At 42.6% G+C, this 14,648-nt stretch overlaps 1 protein-coding gene across 8 annotated transcripts in view; it reads left to right on the forward strand.

Moving 5' to 3' along the window:
* Positions 1-14,648, forward strand: part of LOC117973323 (autism susceptibility gene 2 protein-like) — a 219,343-nt gene that overhangs the window by 63,068 nt on the left and 141,627 nt on the right. For all 8 annotated transcript variants that reach the window (XM_059032724.1, XM_059032725.1, XM_034925294.2 and 5 more), the window contains exon 3: positions 10,753-10,833. In XM_059032724.1, coding sequence (XP_058888707.1) covers positions 10,753-10,833 — 81 coding nt within the window. The remainder of the gene's footprint in view (positions 1-10,752; positions 10,834-14,648) is intronic.

Raw genomic sequence — 14,648 nt, forward strand, 5'->3', positions numbered from 1 at the left:
GGTGTTTCAGCAGTTTGTGAAGTGGAACTGAAATGGAACAAAACATTCCATCGCTACGGTAGCTATAGAGACGGCATAAAAGAGCCAAGTAAAAGCAAAAATGTCTAGACGTGTTCAAATATCAGAGAATGAAGGACAAAGACAGAGAATCAACATAACATGGAAACTTGCTTCAAGGTCCTTTTCTCTGAAGTTAACTGCGTATATTAGCGACGATTTGTTTTAAAGTGTAGCAGACTTCTTGTATCACTTTGTGTCACATCCTGGTAAATGTTTAAAACTCATCCCTGTAACCCTAACAGAGGTCTCAGAGTCATGTCTAAACTGTACTAAACCTGGCGCATCCCTGTAACTCTAACAGAGGTCTCGGAGTCATGTCTAAACTGTACCAGGTACTCCAGAGTGTGAGGCTAGTGCTTCAGGATTCCTGACTGTTATTAAATGTCAAGATACAGTACCACTTATCCCAATGCTGCTGGCAGAAGACCTCGTACTCCCTGGATGTGGATGCATATTTTATTTATTTATTTCTTAGCAGACGCCCTTATCCAGGGCGACTTACAATTGTTACAAGATATCACATTATACATTATTTCACATTATACAGATATCACATTATTTTTACATACAATTACCCATTTATACAGTTGGGTTTTTACTGGAGCAATCTAGGTAAAGTACCTTGCTCAAGGGTACAACAGCAGTGTCCCCCACTGGGGATTGAACCCACAACCCTCCGGTCAAGAGTCCAGAGCCCTAACCACTACTCCACACTGCTGCCCCAAAGACATATCCAAAGACAGTTGGCTCTGTGTAGTTTCTGTCTGTTTTAAAGGTTTTCTCTGTCGACCTTATCGTGTTTAATTCTGCTGCGCTTTGCATCCTGCAGTTCTTTACTGCCATCCAGTGGTGTCTTGTGAGTCAGTGCTTCACTGTGTGCCGAGCGAAGGCAGCACGAAACAGCTGGGACTCCAAAGCAGTGATAACAAGTGAGCTGTGTTAGGCAGCAGATGATCAGAGGGTGAGACATTACACTTCGAATCAAACTGTGTGACTTATTATTTGTATGAAAGGCCAGCAACAGAAGTGTGATGGGTAAAATACTACTGCTACTACTACTACTACTGCTACTACTACTAATAATAATAATAATAATAATAATAATGATGGCGGGTGGAAATACAAGGAAAACCGACGACTGGTAAAACTGCTCCTCGGTTTGTGTAAGACACTGTATCTGTCAGCTGTGCAGGACATGGAAGTGGTGTGCTCTCTTAGAGCAAGTCTGATGCCCTTTTATTTCATGGTTTACAGCGGTTCTTAAATGAGGGATTGCATAGTAATCGCAAACGTGGTTGGAAAGATGCAATAGAAATCTCTGCTGAGGCTATTTTACTTTAATCAGAATTATAAAATCTACTTGCCAATTTTTAAAAACACAGGTGAAAAGAATACAAAACAATTGCTTTGAGATATTTGGGTGTCTGTGGGCCAAGAACACCCCTAGAACTGTGTTACTGTTCTAGCCAGTATAAAAATGCATTGTGTTTCTCTTACCCTGTACCTAAGTGTTTGAGAGCCACTTCTTTAGAAGAGTGACAGACTGGCTAATTAGCAGCACTGTCCTGGGTTAATGTGTTGGCCTTGGCTACAGCAAGACAGGGGGCTTTAAAACCCAGCGCATGTTCAAATGCAAAGTTAAGCTTATTAGCTCCCTGTTATCCCTATTATCCTATCCCATTGATTCAAGTTCCGAGTTTAGCCGTTTCCAAACCAGACAATCCTGTTATGGGTTTAAACACCATCGTCCAGATGAATGTGCCTGTCCTCTCAGTGTTACTGCTCTTATTGTGTCATTGGTTTCAAGGAGGAGTCACTGTGGATCATGTTGCCTGAATGAACTTGAGCTTTACTGAGCCACTTGTTTGGCGTGGGTCGCTTGCCCTATTTCCTCTCCTCTATAGGAAACTGTAGGCAAAGCGAGTCTCCATATCTGAAAGTGAGCAGAACATGTCTTTGTAAAATCTGTGGTATATATTTAGCCTGGGAGTAGTTTAAAAGCACAGCTCTGATATGTGTAGGAAAAATCCAGAGTTGTCCAGGGTGCTTTCAACTTTTTAAATACAGACATCACAAGGATGTAAAAAGATTCAGAGATAATGTAAGCAATACGAAGAATACACTGACATGACTGGCGTTGCCTGGTGATACCGACGTGCCCTTGAGACCCCCATTGTGTATCAGTTGTAGCCAGTCCAGGTTTCCCTGCAAGTCCTCATTGTGTAAGGTACCTGTTCACAACGTGTGTGGTGTGTCTGAGGAGCTCACACTAAATTCCTATCAATATTGGGGGAGCGTGTTGCACTGTGCCATGCCTTGTTGTGTTTCCTGCTGCAGTCAGTGGACACGTGCAGGTCTTGGTGAAGAAGGGCTGCACAAGCTCCATCTTGTGCACTCTTAGCATGTTGAGTAAAGTAGTTTGTTAAAACACAGTTGCTTTTGGTAGCCCCAAGCTTGTTTGTTGGTCAGGGCTCTGGGAGCGTCCCTGTGTGTTTCCTGGAAGTTCACGTCACCTCTTGACATTCCCGCTGTGACGGGGTTCCTGCTCTTTTCAATTCCTCATTGTCAAAAGGTCTTTATCAGGGCAGGTTTCAGCTCTGTAAACATGACGGCCTGCCTGCAGCATGCAGTGCTGACTGGATCTTCTTTAATAATGCAGGGGCTGCTGTCAGTCACTGCAGGTGGATTGACTGTGTTGTTCTGTCAGGATTTAGAAGCGTATTCAAAAAAGGTATACAGCATACAAACAGCAAGGCTTGACCGGGATTCAGCAGTGGAAAGATATGGAATGAGTGTCCAATACCTGGGGACACATTCCAGAACATAGAAAACGGATTAAATCTATAGTGACTGTTGGTATAAACCAGTGACGTATGCAAGCTTAAAGTAATTACATTTTACATATGAAAGTATCATACCAGTTTGAATTTAGCAAACTTTTTTTTTTTAACATTTTTCATATGAAAGTATCATACAAGTTTGAATTTAGCAAACAGTTTTTTTTAACATTTTTCATATGAAAGTATCATACAAGTTTGAATTTAGCAAACAGTTTTTTTGTACTTTGCTCTCCAATGGCTAGATTCTCAGCTATTTACTCCAAATCATCATTCGTGCAATTTTTTTATTTTTCACAAAGGAAAAAATGCACATAATAAACCAAACCAGCAATAAACATCCCAGGAATTTGAATTTGAATTTGTAGTAATGGGGGATTTTTCTTTTTTCCTTTCAAATGACGATTTGCTGCAGACCCATAATTGGCGTTCAAGAGGGATGCATTGATTGTCAAGTGAAGATCATGGCTGTGGAGAGAAACCTGATCTCATGCAATAGTAATAGTGACGGAGACATACTGGCCTTCAAGGGAAATCTGTTGGAAATGCAAAGCTTGATGCACAATGTCTAGGGACAGATCCCGAAGAGGACAAGACCCTCTGATAGAAACATTGAAGCCAGTGCGGGAAATCAACCCGTAGAGGTAGAACCTCAGGCCACACTTGACCTTCTGTCGTTCAGTTCTGTGTTGACATTTATTGCACTGGGACATTTGAAGTAATGCCAGAAACAGGAATAATATCTTTCTATAATTGTCATCCTTCCCTTATTTCCTTGCCAGTATCCACCAAAAGGTAACAATTAACACAATAGCAATACCAGAACGTTTTGTTATTTTATTTTATCATTTTCTCTGATTAAAGAATGATTCTGCACCTTCAGGAATGGAAGGGCAAACGTTCATATCCCACTGACTTGCAAGGACGGCTGCAGCTGTTCCAGTAACTCCTTGGACTGTGCGAGGTATCTGTCTGCATAAACAGGGTGTCCCACTGCAATCAGGACTTTTAAAAGGAGGATTAATGCATCAAGTTGTTAATCTTATACACAAAGTGACACGGGAGACTTTGATGTTTGCCGATACCATGATGTCATTTGATTTGTGTTCTGGACACTTCCCACATGGTTGGATAGTTAATCCTGGTGGCTTATGGTACACATCATGCACAATCTACCTTTTAAACCCATCAAGGTTTAAGTCACTTTTCAGATAAATATGACACAGTGCCTGTGCAGAGGTGAAATGTGCTTTTGTGTCAAAGAGTCTGGAGCCCCCCGCACCCTCACATCTCCCTGAGAATTGGCATTCGTTGTTGGGATGAGATAACGTCCAAAAATTCACCAGGAAAGGAAGAGTCTTCAGACATCAGAGGAGTCGTCTTGGCAGCGGCGATACATTTCACGATCAGCATCTGTCTTCTATTAAAATATGAAATCCCTCGCTGTCTTCAAACTGACAGCATCCCTGTTCCTGCCTTTCTCTGTCCAGATAGGACCCACTCTTTCCCTCTCAAGTGAGCCCAGATGAGCTGTAATTCATGTTAAATTGCCTCAGCACATTGTTGCTTTCGTGGGCCGTCCCTTAAATAGATCTGCTCTTTATAACCGTCGGTTGTTTAATGAGAAGCAGCAGGGTCATTGTTACCTGCTGTATTGGGGGGCTGGAAGTTTCCAGTGTTCTGCATATTTATTACTTTGCTGCACCATCAATGCATTTACTCATATCTGGCATTTTATGTCATCAACAGGAATGCAAATGTCACAGAAGTCGATGATCCTTGTTCTTTGTCCATACATGTCTTGAAATAACCATGTCTATTTGAGGTTTTCTCATTTAGCTGTACTCTTCTGTCATATGCAGTACTGGTATGTATGTATGTATCATGCAAACAGACATACATACATGTATATACATACATAGGTGCTACACTAGATGGCAGTCTGGTCAGAAGCACACTGCATATGCAAATAGGCACAAAACCTGAATCTGAATCACAGTTGCAATCAGTATACGATAGACAGCAGGCTTCACAGAACTACGTGACATTCAGCACGAGTGTGTGTGTGTGTATATATATATATATATATATATATATATGTATATATGTGCAAAACTACCAGCGTGCATGCTGTGCATCACAGACGTACGAATTAAAAGACTCATGTGGTTCTTTTTACCACCATCCCTTCATCAGCTCCCTTTTATTTTCACAGTTTCCTTCTGTGAACGGAGCTTTTTGCATTGCCGGCGACCTGCTTCCACACCCAGTAATTGACGTGAAATGGAAAAGCTGTTTCCTGACTTTGGGAAATGGAATTGAAATATCATTCTCATTTAATTACCAGCGAGCGCACCTCTGCATCCTATTCATGTTCGTGTCAGTGTGATTTAGTAACACTTTTTTTTTTTTAAATTTCATTTAGAAAATATTCATTTCACAGGTAATGAGCGAGTGAGGCAGTAGCATGGTGATCAACAGGCAGCTTCTCGCAGTAGGAATGCAACACCTTTCCCTGGTGGGTAATCACGCAGAGAATGTGCTAACAAGCTGCATTCTGACACCATGAAGCTGAAACACTATGGGATTCGTCTTCCTCCTCGAAGTCTAAGTGGATTTTGTGGGGCCCAGTCCGTGACAGTGGGATATACAGTAATATTATTCTTGCCAAGTAAACAGTATTCTTTTGTTAAGTTTTCATTTTGTGGATGGAAAATCCTAATGAGATTACATTTACACACATAATGTACACTAAAAATAATCAAAATGAAATGAAATATTAGCTTGTCGAGCGTATGCTTCCAACAGGGGCCAAAGCGCTTTGCCTTGCAAATCCTAAACCCTAACGTGTCATTAGCTTTGGGAAAAACACAGGGAACATTTGCAAAGCATTTCCCTATGTTTACATTTAAATTTGACAAGCTATTATATTTGGTTTGAGGGTGTTAAAAAACAAACAAAAAAAAACTTGCCAAAAAATATCAGCTGCTTCCAAATTTGCAGATGAGCTATCATGCAAATCCCCTGAACTCTGGTGTGTGTGCTGCACCCTCTTCTACACTCTGTGACACTGCAGAACCTCATCCAGGCTGCTGGATTACTGGGAACCATGCACAGTGTGCAACTGTAGTGTGACAGGTGAGGTGCCCTTAAGGGAGCAGAGAGGATTGCAAGCCCTTGAGACTTGCTTTTCTGGGAAGGAAGAGTTCATGTTTCAGAGACAGGTGCTTTGGAGTGAGCAGATGTGAAGGAAGGGGCTGTGATTTCCAGGACCTGGCAGGACAGGGATGTAGGGAATCCCTTGGGATTGATGTGCTGGAATAGGGGACTCCAGGGATTAGCGAGTTAACAAAGTAAACCCTGCTGGGGTTTGGACTGTGGGGTAGCTAATGCAAGCTGGGAGGCTGTTCATCCCTGTGTTCCATTTAACAAGAGAACCGCAGTTAACACCGTGCACTGGCTCTCTAATTGCACTGTACCTGCACATGTGCTTGCAAGGCAATGTGTAAATACAGTCCAGTTACAAAGGACCTTAGTAGCATCTTACATGTTGTTGATCGGTTGTTTTTAGAGTAATCTGAAAGAGCTGCCAGTGTAACGGGCTGTGTTGTGAGATTCACTGCCATTATGAATCCTGTCCGCTGTCGGTGAGATGAGATGAGTTTAAAAGCTCTAACACCATGAGTGCAGAGCCCTGCTCTTTTGCATTGTGGTTAAGACGCTTGCTTGCGGTGCACGGGGTCGCTGGTTCACACCCAGCCTCCGCCCTGTTACACCAGTAAGGATTGTAACTGTTTTTGTTACGACGTCAACGTTGGCACTTGAAATCAGCGATGTGTTTTGAGTTGGCTTGGATTTCATGCGTTTGTTACACTTTCTTCTCGCAAGCAGAAATGATTGGGCCTCCGTAGACTGTATTTCTAACCTAGAACGGTTTAACTGCAATGAAAAAACAAAACAAATTAGTATCTTGATAGTAACAGCGCCCAAGGCTGATTGTAATTGCTGTTTTTGAGCCTGTTATTATCCCAGTTCAATTGCCTTATTGTTTGTACAGAGACTGCTTGTGATTCATGTTTATTAGGTTTTCCAAAATATTAAATATTAGAAAGATGTGGCCGACCTGATGTATCCAATAAGTCTAACTCAATTTGCATAGCAGTTTGAGCTGTTCCTATTTCACTGTGAGCTTTATAGCTACTAAATTCACAGCAAAACCTGGAACTGCTATGCAATGGGACTCTTATTTCCAACCTTGTATCTGCAAACTAACAGATTGTATGTTGGGGTGCTTTGCAGTACATCAGAAAATTATCTGGTCTGCAGATCCTACATTTCAGTTTGGGGAAGTAGGACATGTAGTGTGGCCTGTCTATTAATCAGCCAACCCCCTGTAGAATTTGAAAGCCTTACAGAACATTGGGTCACATTTAAGCTTTTGCTCTAGAAACAAGGATCTCTCCTCCCTGTCCTCGCTGTCATCTGTCTACAGTAGGTATGTAATGTAGTGTCCTTGGGCTAAATTTAAACCCCTACATTTGAGGAGCCCCAAGGCTTGTGCTCCATGGCAAGGAGTTGGAGTCAGCAAAAGAGTCCCTCTCCACAGCTCCCTGCCCAGCCTGGGAACAGCTGCAGCTTCTAAGCCTGTGGAAAATTAAGGCAGATGAATCAATTTGGCCTGTAGCCCTACAGTGCATTGTGGAATGCTCCAGCCTGCGCAGGGGATAATGAGCCAGTAGATTGAGACGGTGCGGTGTGGCTCGGAGGTGGCAGGCTGCTGTGCCTCTGCGACTCCCAGCAGAAGCAGCCCGTCTGGCTGGGTTAATGGGGGTTAGGGTCCCTTGCACAGGACACTTTTTAGAAGCAATTAGAGGAAGGATTTGTATCCTTTCGGTCCACCCTTTAAAACAAATATCTATATATATATATATATATATATATATATATATATATATATATATATATATATGCAGGGCTCGGAGCTCTGCCACATGTGACAAATGGCAATGTGTTTCACAGGAATGAGGACTGAGGGCAGCGATGATTTGAAAACATAACCATGGAATAGAACTGTGCTGCTGGGGAGTGATAGGGAAGCGGGAAGTGAATAGAGCGAGTGCAGCTTGATTGTCTGGAGCTGGGGTCGGGGTGAAAGGCACTCCTAGGGGAAGCACAGATCTCGGAGACTTGAAGACATCACAGGGCACTGTAGATAAACTGCGGCTCACAAGCCAGTCCATTCAGAGGTGTGTGTTTGAGAAAGGGAGCAAAGTGACCCATTGTGCCACCACCTCATACTCTGCTGGCCATGTAGTTAGAACAAGTCAGCAGCATACCTTGTCAGCTTTGGAAGAATGGAAGTCAGCTAGCATGGCAGATTCTGATTGATTGTGCTCGTCTTGTCGGCTGTATTCTTGTACTGTAAGCAGCAGTTTTTAAAAAGACACACGCTCAGGCCGGCATATATAAAAGGAAGAAATTAAGAAGTGAGATTTGACTGCACATTTAAAAATTGCACCCTGCCACCGGGTGGTGCTATATGCCAAGCAAAAAACAAATGCAAATGAACCTCAGTTACAGCATCTTGAAGCTTTTACAGTAAAGAACACACCACCGTGAAGTATTTGTTGGAATGCAGACACTGTAACAAACTATAGAGCAGCATAACAGTTTTTTTTTGCTGATCTGCTGAGTGACAGTAGAGCCCAGTCCATTCTGATTAGGGTCAGCTGTGCATCCCATATTTTAATATATTCCACCACTGCTTCAGTGCATTGCTTATCGCAGCCCAGCTGTAACAGAACACTCATTTATTTATCCAATCTGCAAGCCCCTGCTTGGAGTTCATTACAGTAATTAAGAAAATAAAATTGCGTCCATTTGGCTGCACGCTCGCAAACAGAATGGCAGGCAGGCACCCCTGCTCTCAGGAGCCAGGTGGCAGCGAACAAGATCTGTCAGATCTGTTGATGACCCTTTTAATTCACAGCAGCCAGAGGCCGCGGCGGAGGCTGTAGTGCATAATTGATATTTACTGCAAAAGGTTAATTGTAGCAGCAGTCGGCCTAATTTACAGTCTTGATCAGGGCCCGGTTGGAACAGCGTAGGACAGAGTGGAATTAATCTGCTCTCGTCCTTTCAAGATGGATTGCACCCTCCGGCTGTTCTGGTGCCTCCACCTGAAATATAAATGCATCGGCTTACAATACCGTAAGATTTATATGTCTGATTAGAATTCAGATATTCTCTCATTTACAATTAGCTGGGATTCGATGTAATTCATACTGTATTACAGAGAAATAAACCTGGTGTCCCATCAAATGACCTGTTAAGGAACTGAGAGAGACACTCCTCTGTATATTAGAATGGACCTTCTCTTTTTCCAGACTTCTGTTTTGCTTTGGTTTCCTATGCATGGCATCTATTGATGCCGTCATTTATAAAATCTCTTCTTGTAACAAAGACCAACACGGTCCTGTATGCCACTGAATACATTTCAAGCCGTGTTTGTTCCAATGTTCAGATATTGATCCCAGTGGTGATATATGATGATATATTTATGTAACCTGTGACCTGCACTGATGGTGATCATGGGCTCAATACAATCATTTGCTTTACTTTATATGTAAGACTTGCACGTTGTATTAGAGATAATCATGTTAACCATCCGTAATCCAGTGTCTGTACTTCAATCGGGTTTGTTTTAAATGTAATGACATAGCGCTTGATATTCAGGGTGATTGTCAGCTTCTTAAACAGCAGTCTTGGAAAGCTTCATGAAATCCAGATTGCATTGAATCCTTCAGAACAGTCTTTAAATAGCTCTGCAGTTGAAGCTGTGTGAATAGGGCTCTCTGTGTTTCATGATTAATATTACTAGATTCAAATAAAACGTTACCCTTGAGCACTTTCTCCAGTTCTGCATTCCGTCTCATTCCTGACTTGCAGGTAGGTCCTGGATTTCCCAGGTGTTTACCTGTGTTTTAATCTGGAACAAGGGACCTTGGGTTTAGTTTTCTACAGACTATACCACACAGTGTATACAGGACAGTTTCAAAAGGTATTAACAGAAGAGCAATGATTTACAAAGTGGGTTTGTAGTTAGACAGACACACACGGTAACAGATGTGTAAAGTGTCTTTCTCTGACCTGGATCATTTAAACTACAGGACTGCACCAGCTTCATGAAATCCTTGCAACCTGATCATGTCATGGGGAAGCCAGGCCCCCCCTTTCATTGCTTTTGTACTTAATCATATCCTGATGTAACTATCACTATTTAATCATATCCTGATGTAACTTTCACTATTATCTGCTGTATTATTGAATTGTGGTTTGTCACACTTGAGAATTATTGTATTTCTTGTTCTTATTGTATGACTTATATTGTAACACTTGAATGTATTTGTATTTGCTTGCGATTGTAAGTCGCCCTGGATAAGGGCGTCTGCTAAGAAATAAATAAATTAAAAAAAAAAAATTGCTCGCAGTGTGGATTAAGTGATATGGTTTAGTACCAGCATTGACAGGAAATGGCAGTACAAATATGAGATAAAGAACTCACTCCCAACCTCCCAACCAAAAACAAACTCTTCATCATTAAACCATCAGGATGTTAACGTTCAAGGTTGAAGAAGTTATGATCGCAAAATGATGATGATGGAATATTATTATTATTATTATTATTATTATTATTATTATTATTATTATTAATATTATTATTATTATGCTGAAATTACAGAATCTGCCCATCCTATTGTCATACAGCATCTGCATTGTACTGATCATACAGATCTCCTGCTCTAAAGCTATGAGCTCTGAGTGACCAATGTGTTCCTTGTCGTTCACCCCACAGATGAAGGGATGCTTGACCCAGACCAGCAAGAACAGCGAGGAAGACCCTCTGCAGGAGCTCACAGGACCCCATCTGAGTGAGGTGAGACTACAGCTCACCCCCATGGTGCACTCCACAGACAGCCTGTAGTTCTGCTCTGGGAATATGTGTTTCCCTACCACTGGGTACTGAAGTCCTGCTATTCTCCAGACACTAGGGACAGCAGTATCAGGTTTCAGTGATCTACAGTAATGACTTGGAAAGGAATACTTGCTGTCATTGAGTTAGCCATCAATTAGGTTCAAGTACTGATGAAGGCACTGGCTGAAGTGTGCGTCTACTTGACTAGTTTTCCTGTAACCAACAAGAAGTCCACTCTTTTCCATCCGTTTAATTGCACATATCACATTATATGGAAGTCATTCCTCTTCAGGGGTGCTTAGTTGCTATAGGTATCAGAGCAAGGAAAGACCTGTTTATATTTGACCTTCGCTTTGAGAGCGAATGTAAAGCTTAATGTAAGAAATTCTGTGTAAAAGTAGCAGCTTAATTACAATATTCAGACACCAGGCATGGAGTAAAAGGGGAATTGCTTTAGCCACAACTGGTATTTTTTTTACACACATGTATACTAGAATGACTTCTAAGAATATAATAAACATGGTGGAGAAAAGAGGCAACAACAAAAATAAATGAACTGTACCTAAAGAAAATGCTGTTAAATAGTAAGGCCAGTGTGGCCGTAGTTTTACGGTACCTCACAACATCAGAGAGCTTGAACTCTGTACGAGTATTTCAAACACATTTGTCAAGGGTGTAGTGAAGCGTTCTGGTCACCCTACACCCCAGCCAGGTGGAGTCCTAACCCCCAAGACCCTGGTAATGAGTGCTTAATGGCGACCGCAGTTACCCACCCTCTTCCCATATGTTAACCAGCGAGACAGCTTCTCTAACAGGACATCAAAAAACAGTTTGATATGCTGGTACACACAAAACAGACTAGAATTGAGATGCAGCAAGGTAATGAAGAATGTATGCAAAATCCCAAGTGACTGGTTTTAACATTCGCTTAAATGAATATAAAACGTGCTTCATAACTAAAGCCTGTCACCAAGCCCCCCAGTCTTACTAAATTCAATCAGACACTTAATTTAGCTGTAGAATGCAACACAAAAAAGTCGACTCTGCTTCTTTAGGGAGGAAAAAAAAATAAAAAATTAAACAGAGGCATCTAATGATCATATGGTATGTGCTGTCTTTCTTTTAACTGTCTCTATTTTTCCCATGTTTGTCAGTGAATTTGTTTAAAAGCTTCAAGGTTGGTTTTTTTTATGAAAAAGCCAGGAGAGAGAGAAATAATATAAAAGCAGGTTCTGGCAGATAAAAAGGTAGATGCTGCTTGACAGCTCTGACAGGTAAATGCGACAGCGAGGAAAGAAAGCCCATGTTGAAATTGCACGCTGTAAACGCTGATGCTGTTACCAGAAGCACCGCGTCCCTCTAATCTCCTGCCAGATAAATATAGTAGAAAGAAAAGAGAAGAAACCGATCCCCATGATCTCCACCTCTGCCACTCTGTCTTGCTGGGGTTGTTTTGTCCTGCCCCACAGCGTCCTCTGCTTGGGGTGGTGGTACTGTGCAGGACAGCAGAAGTCAGTCCTACACAGACACATTACAATGGGCTCAATCTCCAAGGCTTCCTTTGTTTCTTCCTCATGTACAGTACCACAAGGCTGTGATGTAGTGCTGTTGTTTCGGAATCAGTTTAAACAGTGCTCTAAACTTGGTTTATGCTTTTGTTACCAGTTTGGTTAGGTGTTCATACAGCACTTGTATATTTTAGTGTCATTTCCACCGAGGATTCTCGGGAGCCTGGTGTAATCCTCCCATGCAAAGCATGGTGCCAAGTGGCTGCAATTGGTAGGTGAAGAATTCAAGGCTGAGAGGGGGGTGGGTGATATCCTTTTTTGTATTAATATTCTGGTGATCTGGATATAATGACCTTGCCCACACCCTCCAGTATGTTCTTTACACTTTTCATCTCTATGGTAGGATTGGCTCAACAATCTTCAGATTGTCTTCCCCTTCCTCGGCGATCAAGCAGCTCTTTTCAGAGATTGAAAGCGATTAATAAAACAATGTCATTTCCCGTCCCGAACACTTCAGCGTAAGTATTGCCTTAAAAAAACAATCTCTTGTATGATTCTGCTCAACGAGGATGATGTTCCAGAACACAGGCTGTGGATCTGATCTTACAATTTAGAAACAACGCTGGAGTGGAACTAGGTGTGTTCTAGAACCACGGGAGCTAGGTGTGTTCCGGAACCGCGAGAGCTAGGTGTGTTCCGGAACCGCGAGAGCTAGGTGTGTTCCGGAACCGCGAGAGCTAGGTGTGTTCCGGAACCGCGAGAGCTAGGTGTGTTCCGGAACCGCGAGATGTTGGGCCGCTTCATTGAAATTAACTGGAAGGATAGTGGAGTCTCTTTGAGCTTCATGTACGGTGGACGAGAAAGACGATTCTGAGGAGAGTTCATTGTTTCAGTTTAGAGGTCAGGGTTACTGGTTTTTATTTTTTCCATAAGGATAGCGCTCTGTTTGTTTTTTTATCAGTAAAATGGGAAACGACAGAGCTGAACTGTGAAAGAAAAGCCTGCCTTTGTTTATGCTTCTTGTTAAGCTCCTTCGTTATTTACTTTACCAGGTAATTCAGCCAACAATTCAGCTGTGCACTAGAGTAAATCCACAAAGGGATTAGGAAACTTTAAAAGGATTTATTTAGTGCGGGTGTGTGTGTGTGTGCCACAGGAGGTGGGAGGGAGCAGCTGTATCTCTGTTCCACACACACACACTCAGTCACTCATGCATTCCTGCTTTCCCACACTATAATGGAACCCTATTTTGACATACTGTTTCTGCTTGGGTGGCTCCCGATTGGCACTTTTAACCCAGCGTCTCAAAAGCAATAGCCTGCCCCTTAAGGAAACACAAATGCCCCTCCCACCTTTTCAGTGCCGCATTAAGAAGCTCGAGGTGGGTGTGTGGAAGAGGATCAGGGGGCGGAGAAGCGGCATTTCTGTTCTGTTATTCTGTTTAGTTAACCCTAAAAAGCAGTCTGGATCACCCCCCTCCACCCCCGCCTCCTTTATTCTTCTTTGGGACGGGTCCCTAAATCCTTTTGAAGTCCCGAGCGCTGTACAAATCTATAGAGAATCACGTATAATAGCTTTTAAGAAAGTGTTTAGCTGTTTCGTGACCCTCGGCTCACGGGCCGCTGACCTTCTTAATGGATTTTTTTCTTCTCTCCTGTGCTAAATTGAATGGATTGCCCCTCATTATCATTTAAATAAGTCTCTCTTTCTTGTACAAATGCTCAGAATTTTGAATGTGCTCGCAAAGCTCTGCTAATTTCAAACCCTACCCTCCCTCCTCCTCGTCTTATCCCAGAGGACCTCGAGGGAGGGGGGTGCGGGGGTGGGGGGGCACGCCTCAGAGGGGTCGGATATTTCCTTGCTTGTTCCTCTTCTTTGTCTTTTTCTCTGCTAAGTGAAGATGAGGGTAAATAGACTGCGATTCGTCTCCTGAGTCAAGCGGAACGGGTGTCCTAGTTAGCTCAGGCCACCTCCCTGATTGTCGTAGAGGGAGCAGCGTTGAAGACTCATGTATTCAGGACGCTGGCAAAGGCTAAATGGAGTGCTAGAGCATCGCCTGAGGGGGTGGGGGTGGATGGGGATTGTTATATGGAAAGAGAGGGGGGAGTGCATGTTAGCGGTGCTAAAATTGGCCTAGCTGAAATATATACCTCCTGGGAACACAGTGGAAATTGGAAATCGAAATTGGAAATAAAGAGAAGACTGTATAGTGATTAGAGATTTGTGTTCTGGGTGGCGACTGAATAATTAAAGTACCGTACAGCCTGC

Source organism: Acipenser ruthenus, chromosome 11 (assembly GCF_902713425.1).
Source record: "Acipenser ruthenus chromosome 11, fAciRut3.2 maternal haplotype, whole genome shotgun sequence".
NCBI classification, from domain to species: Eukaryota; Metazoa; Chordata; class Actinopteri; order Acipenseriformes; family Acipenseridae; genus Acipenser; species Acipenser ruthenus.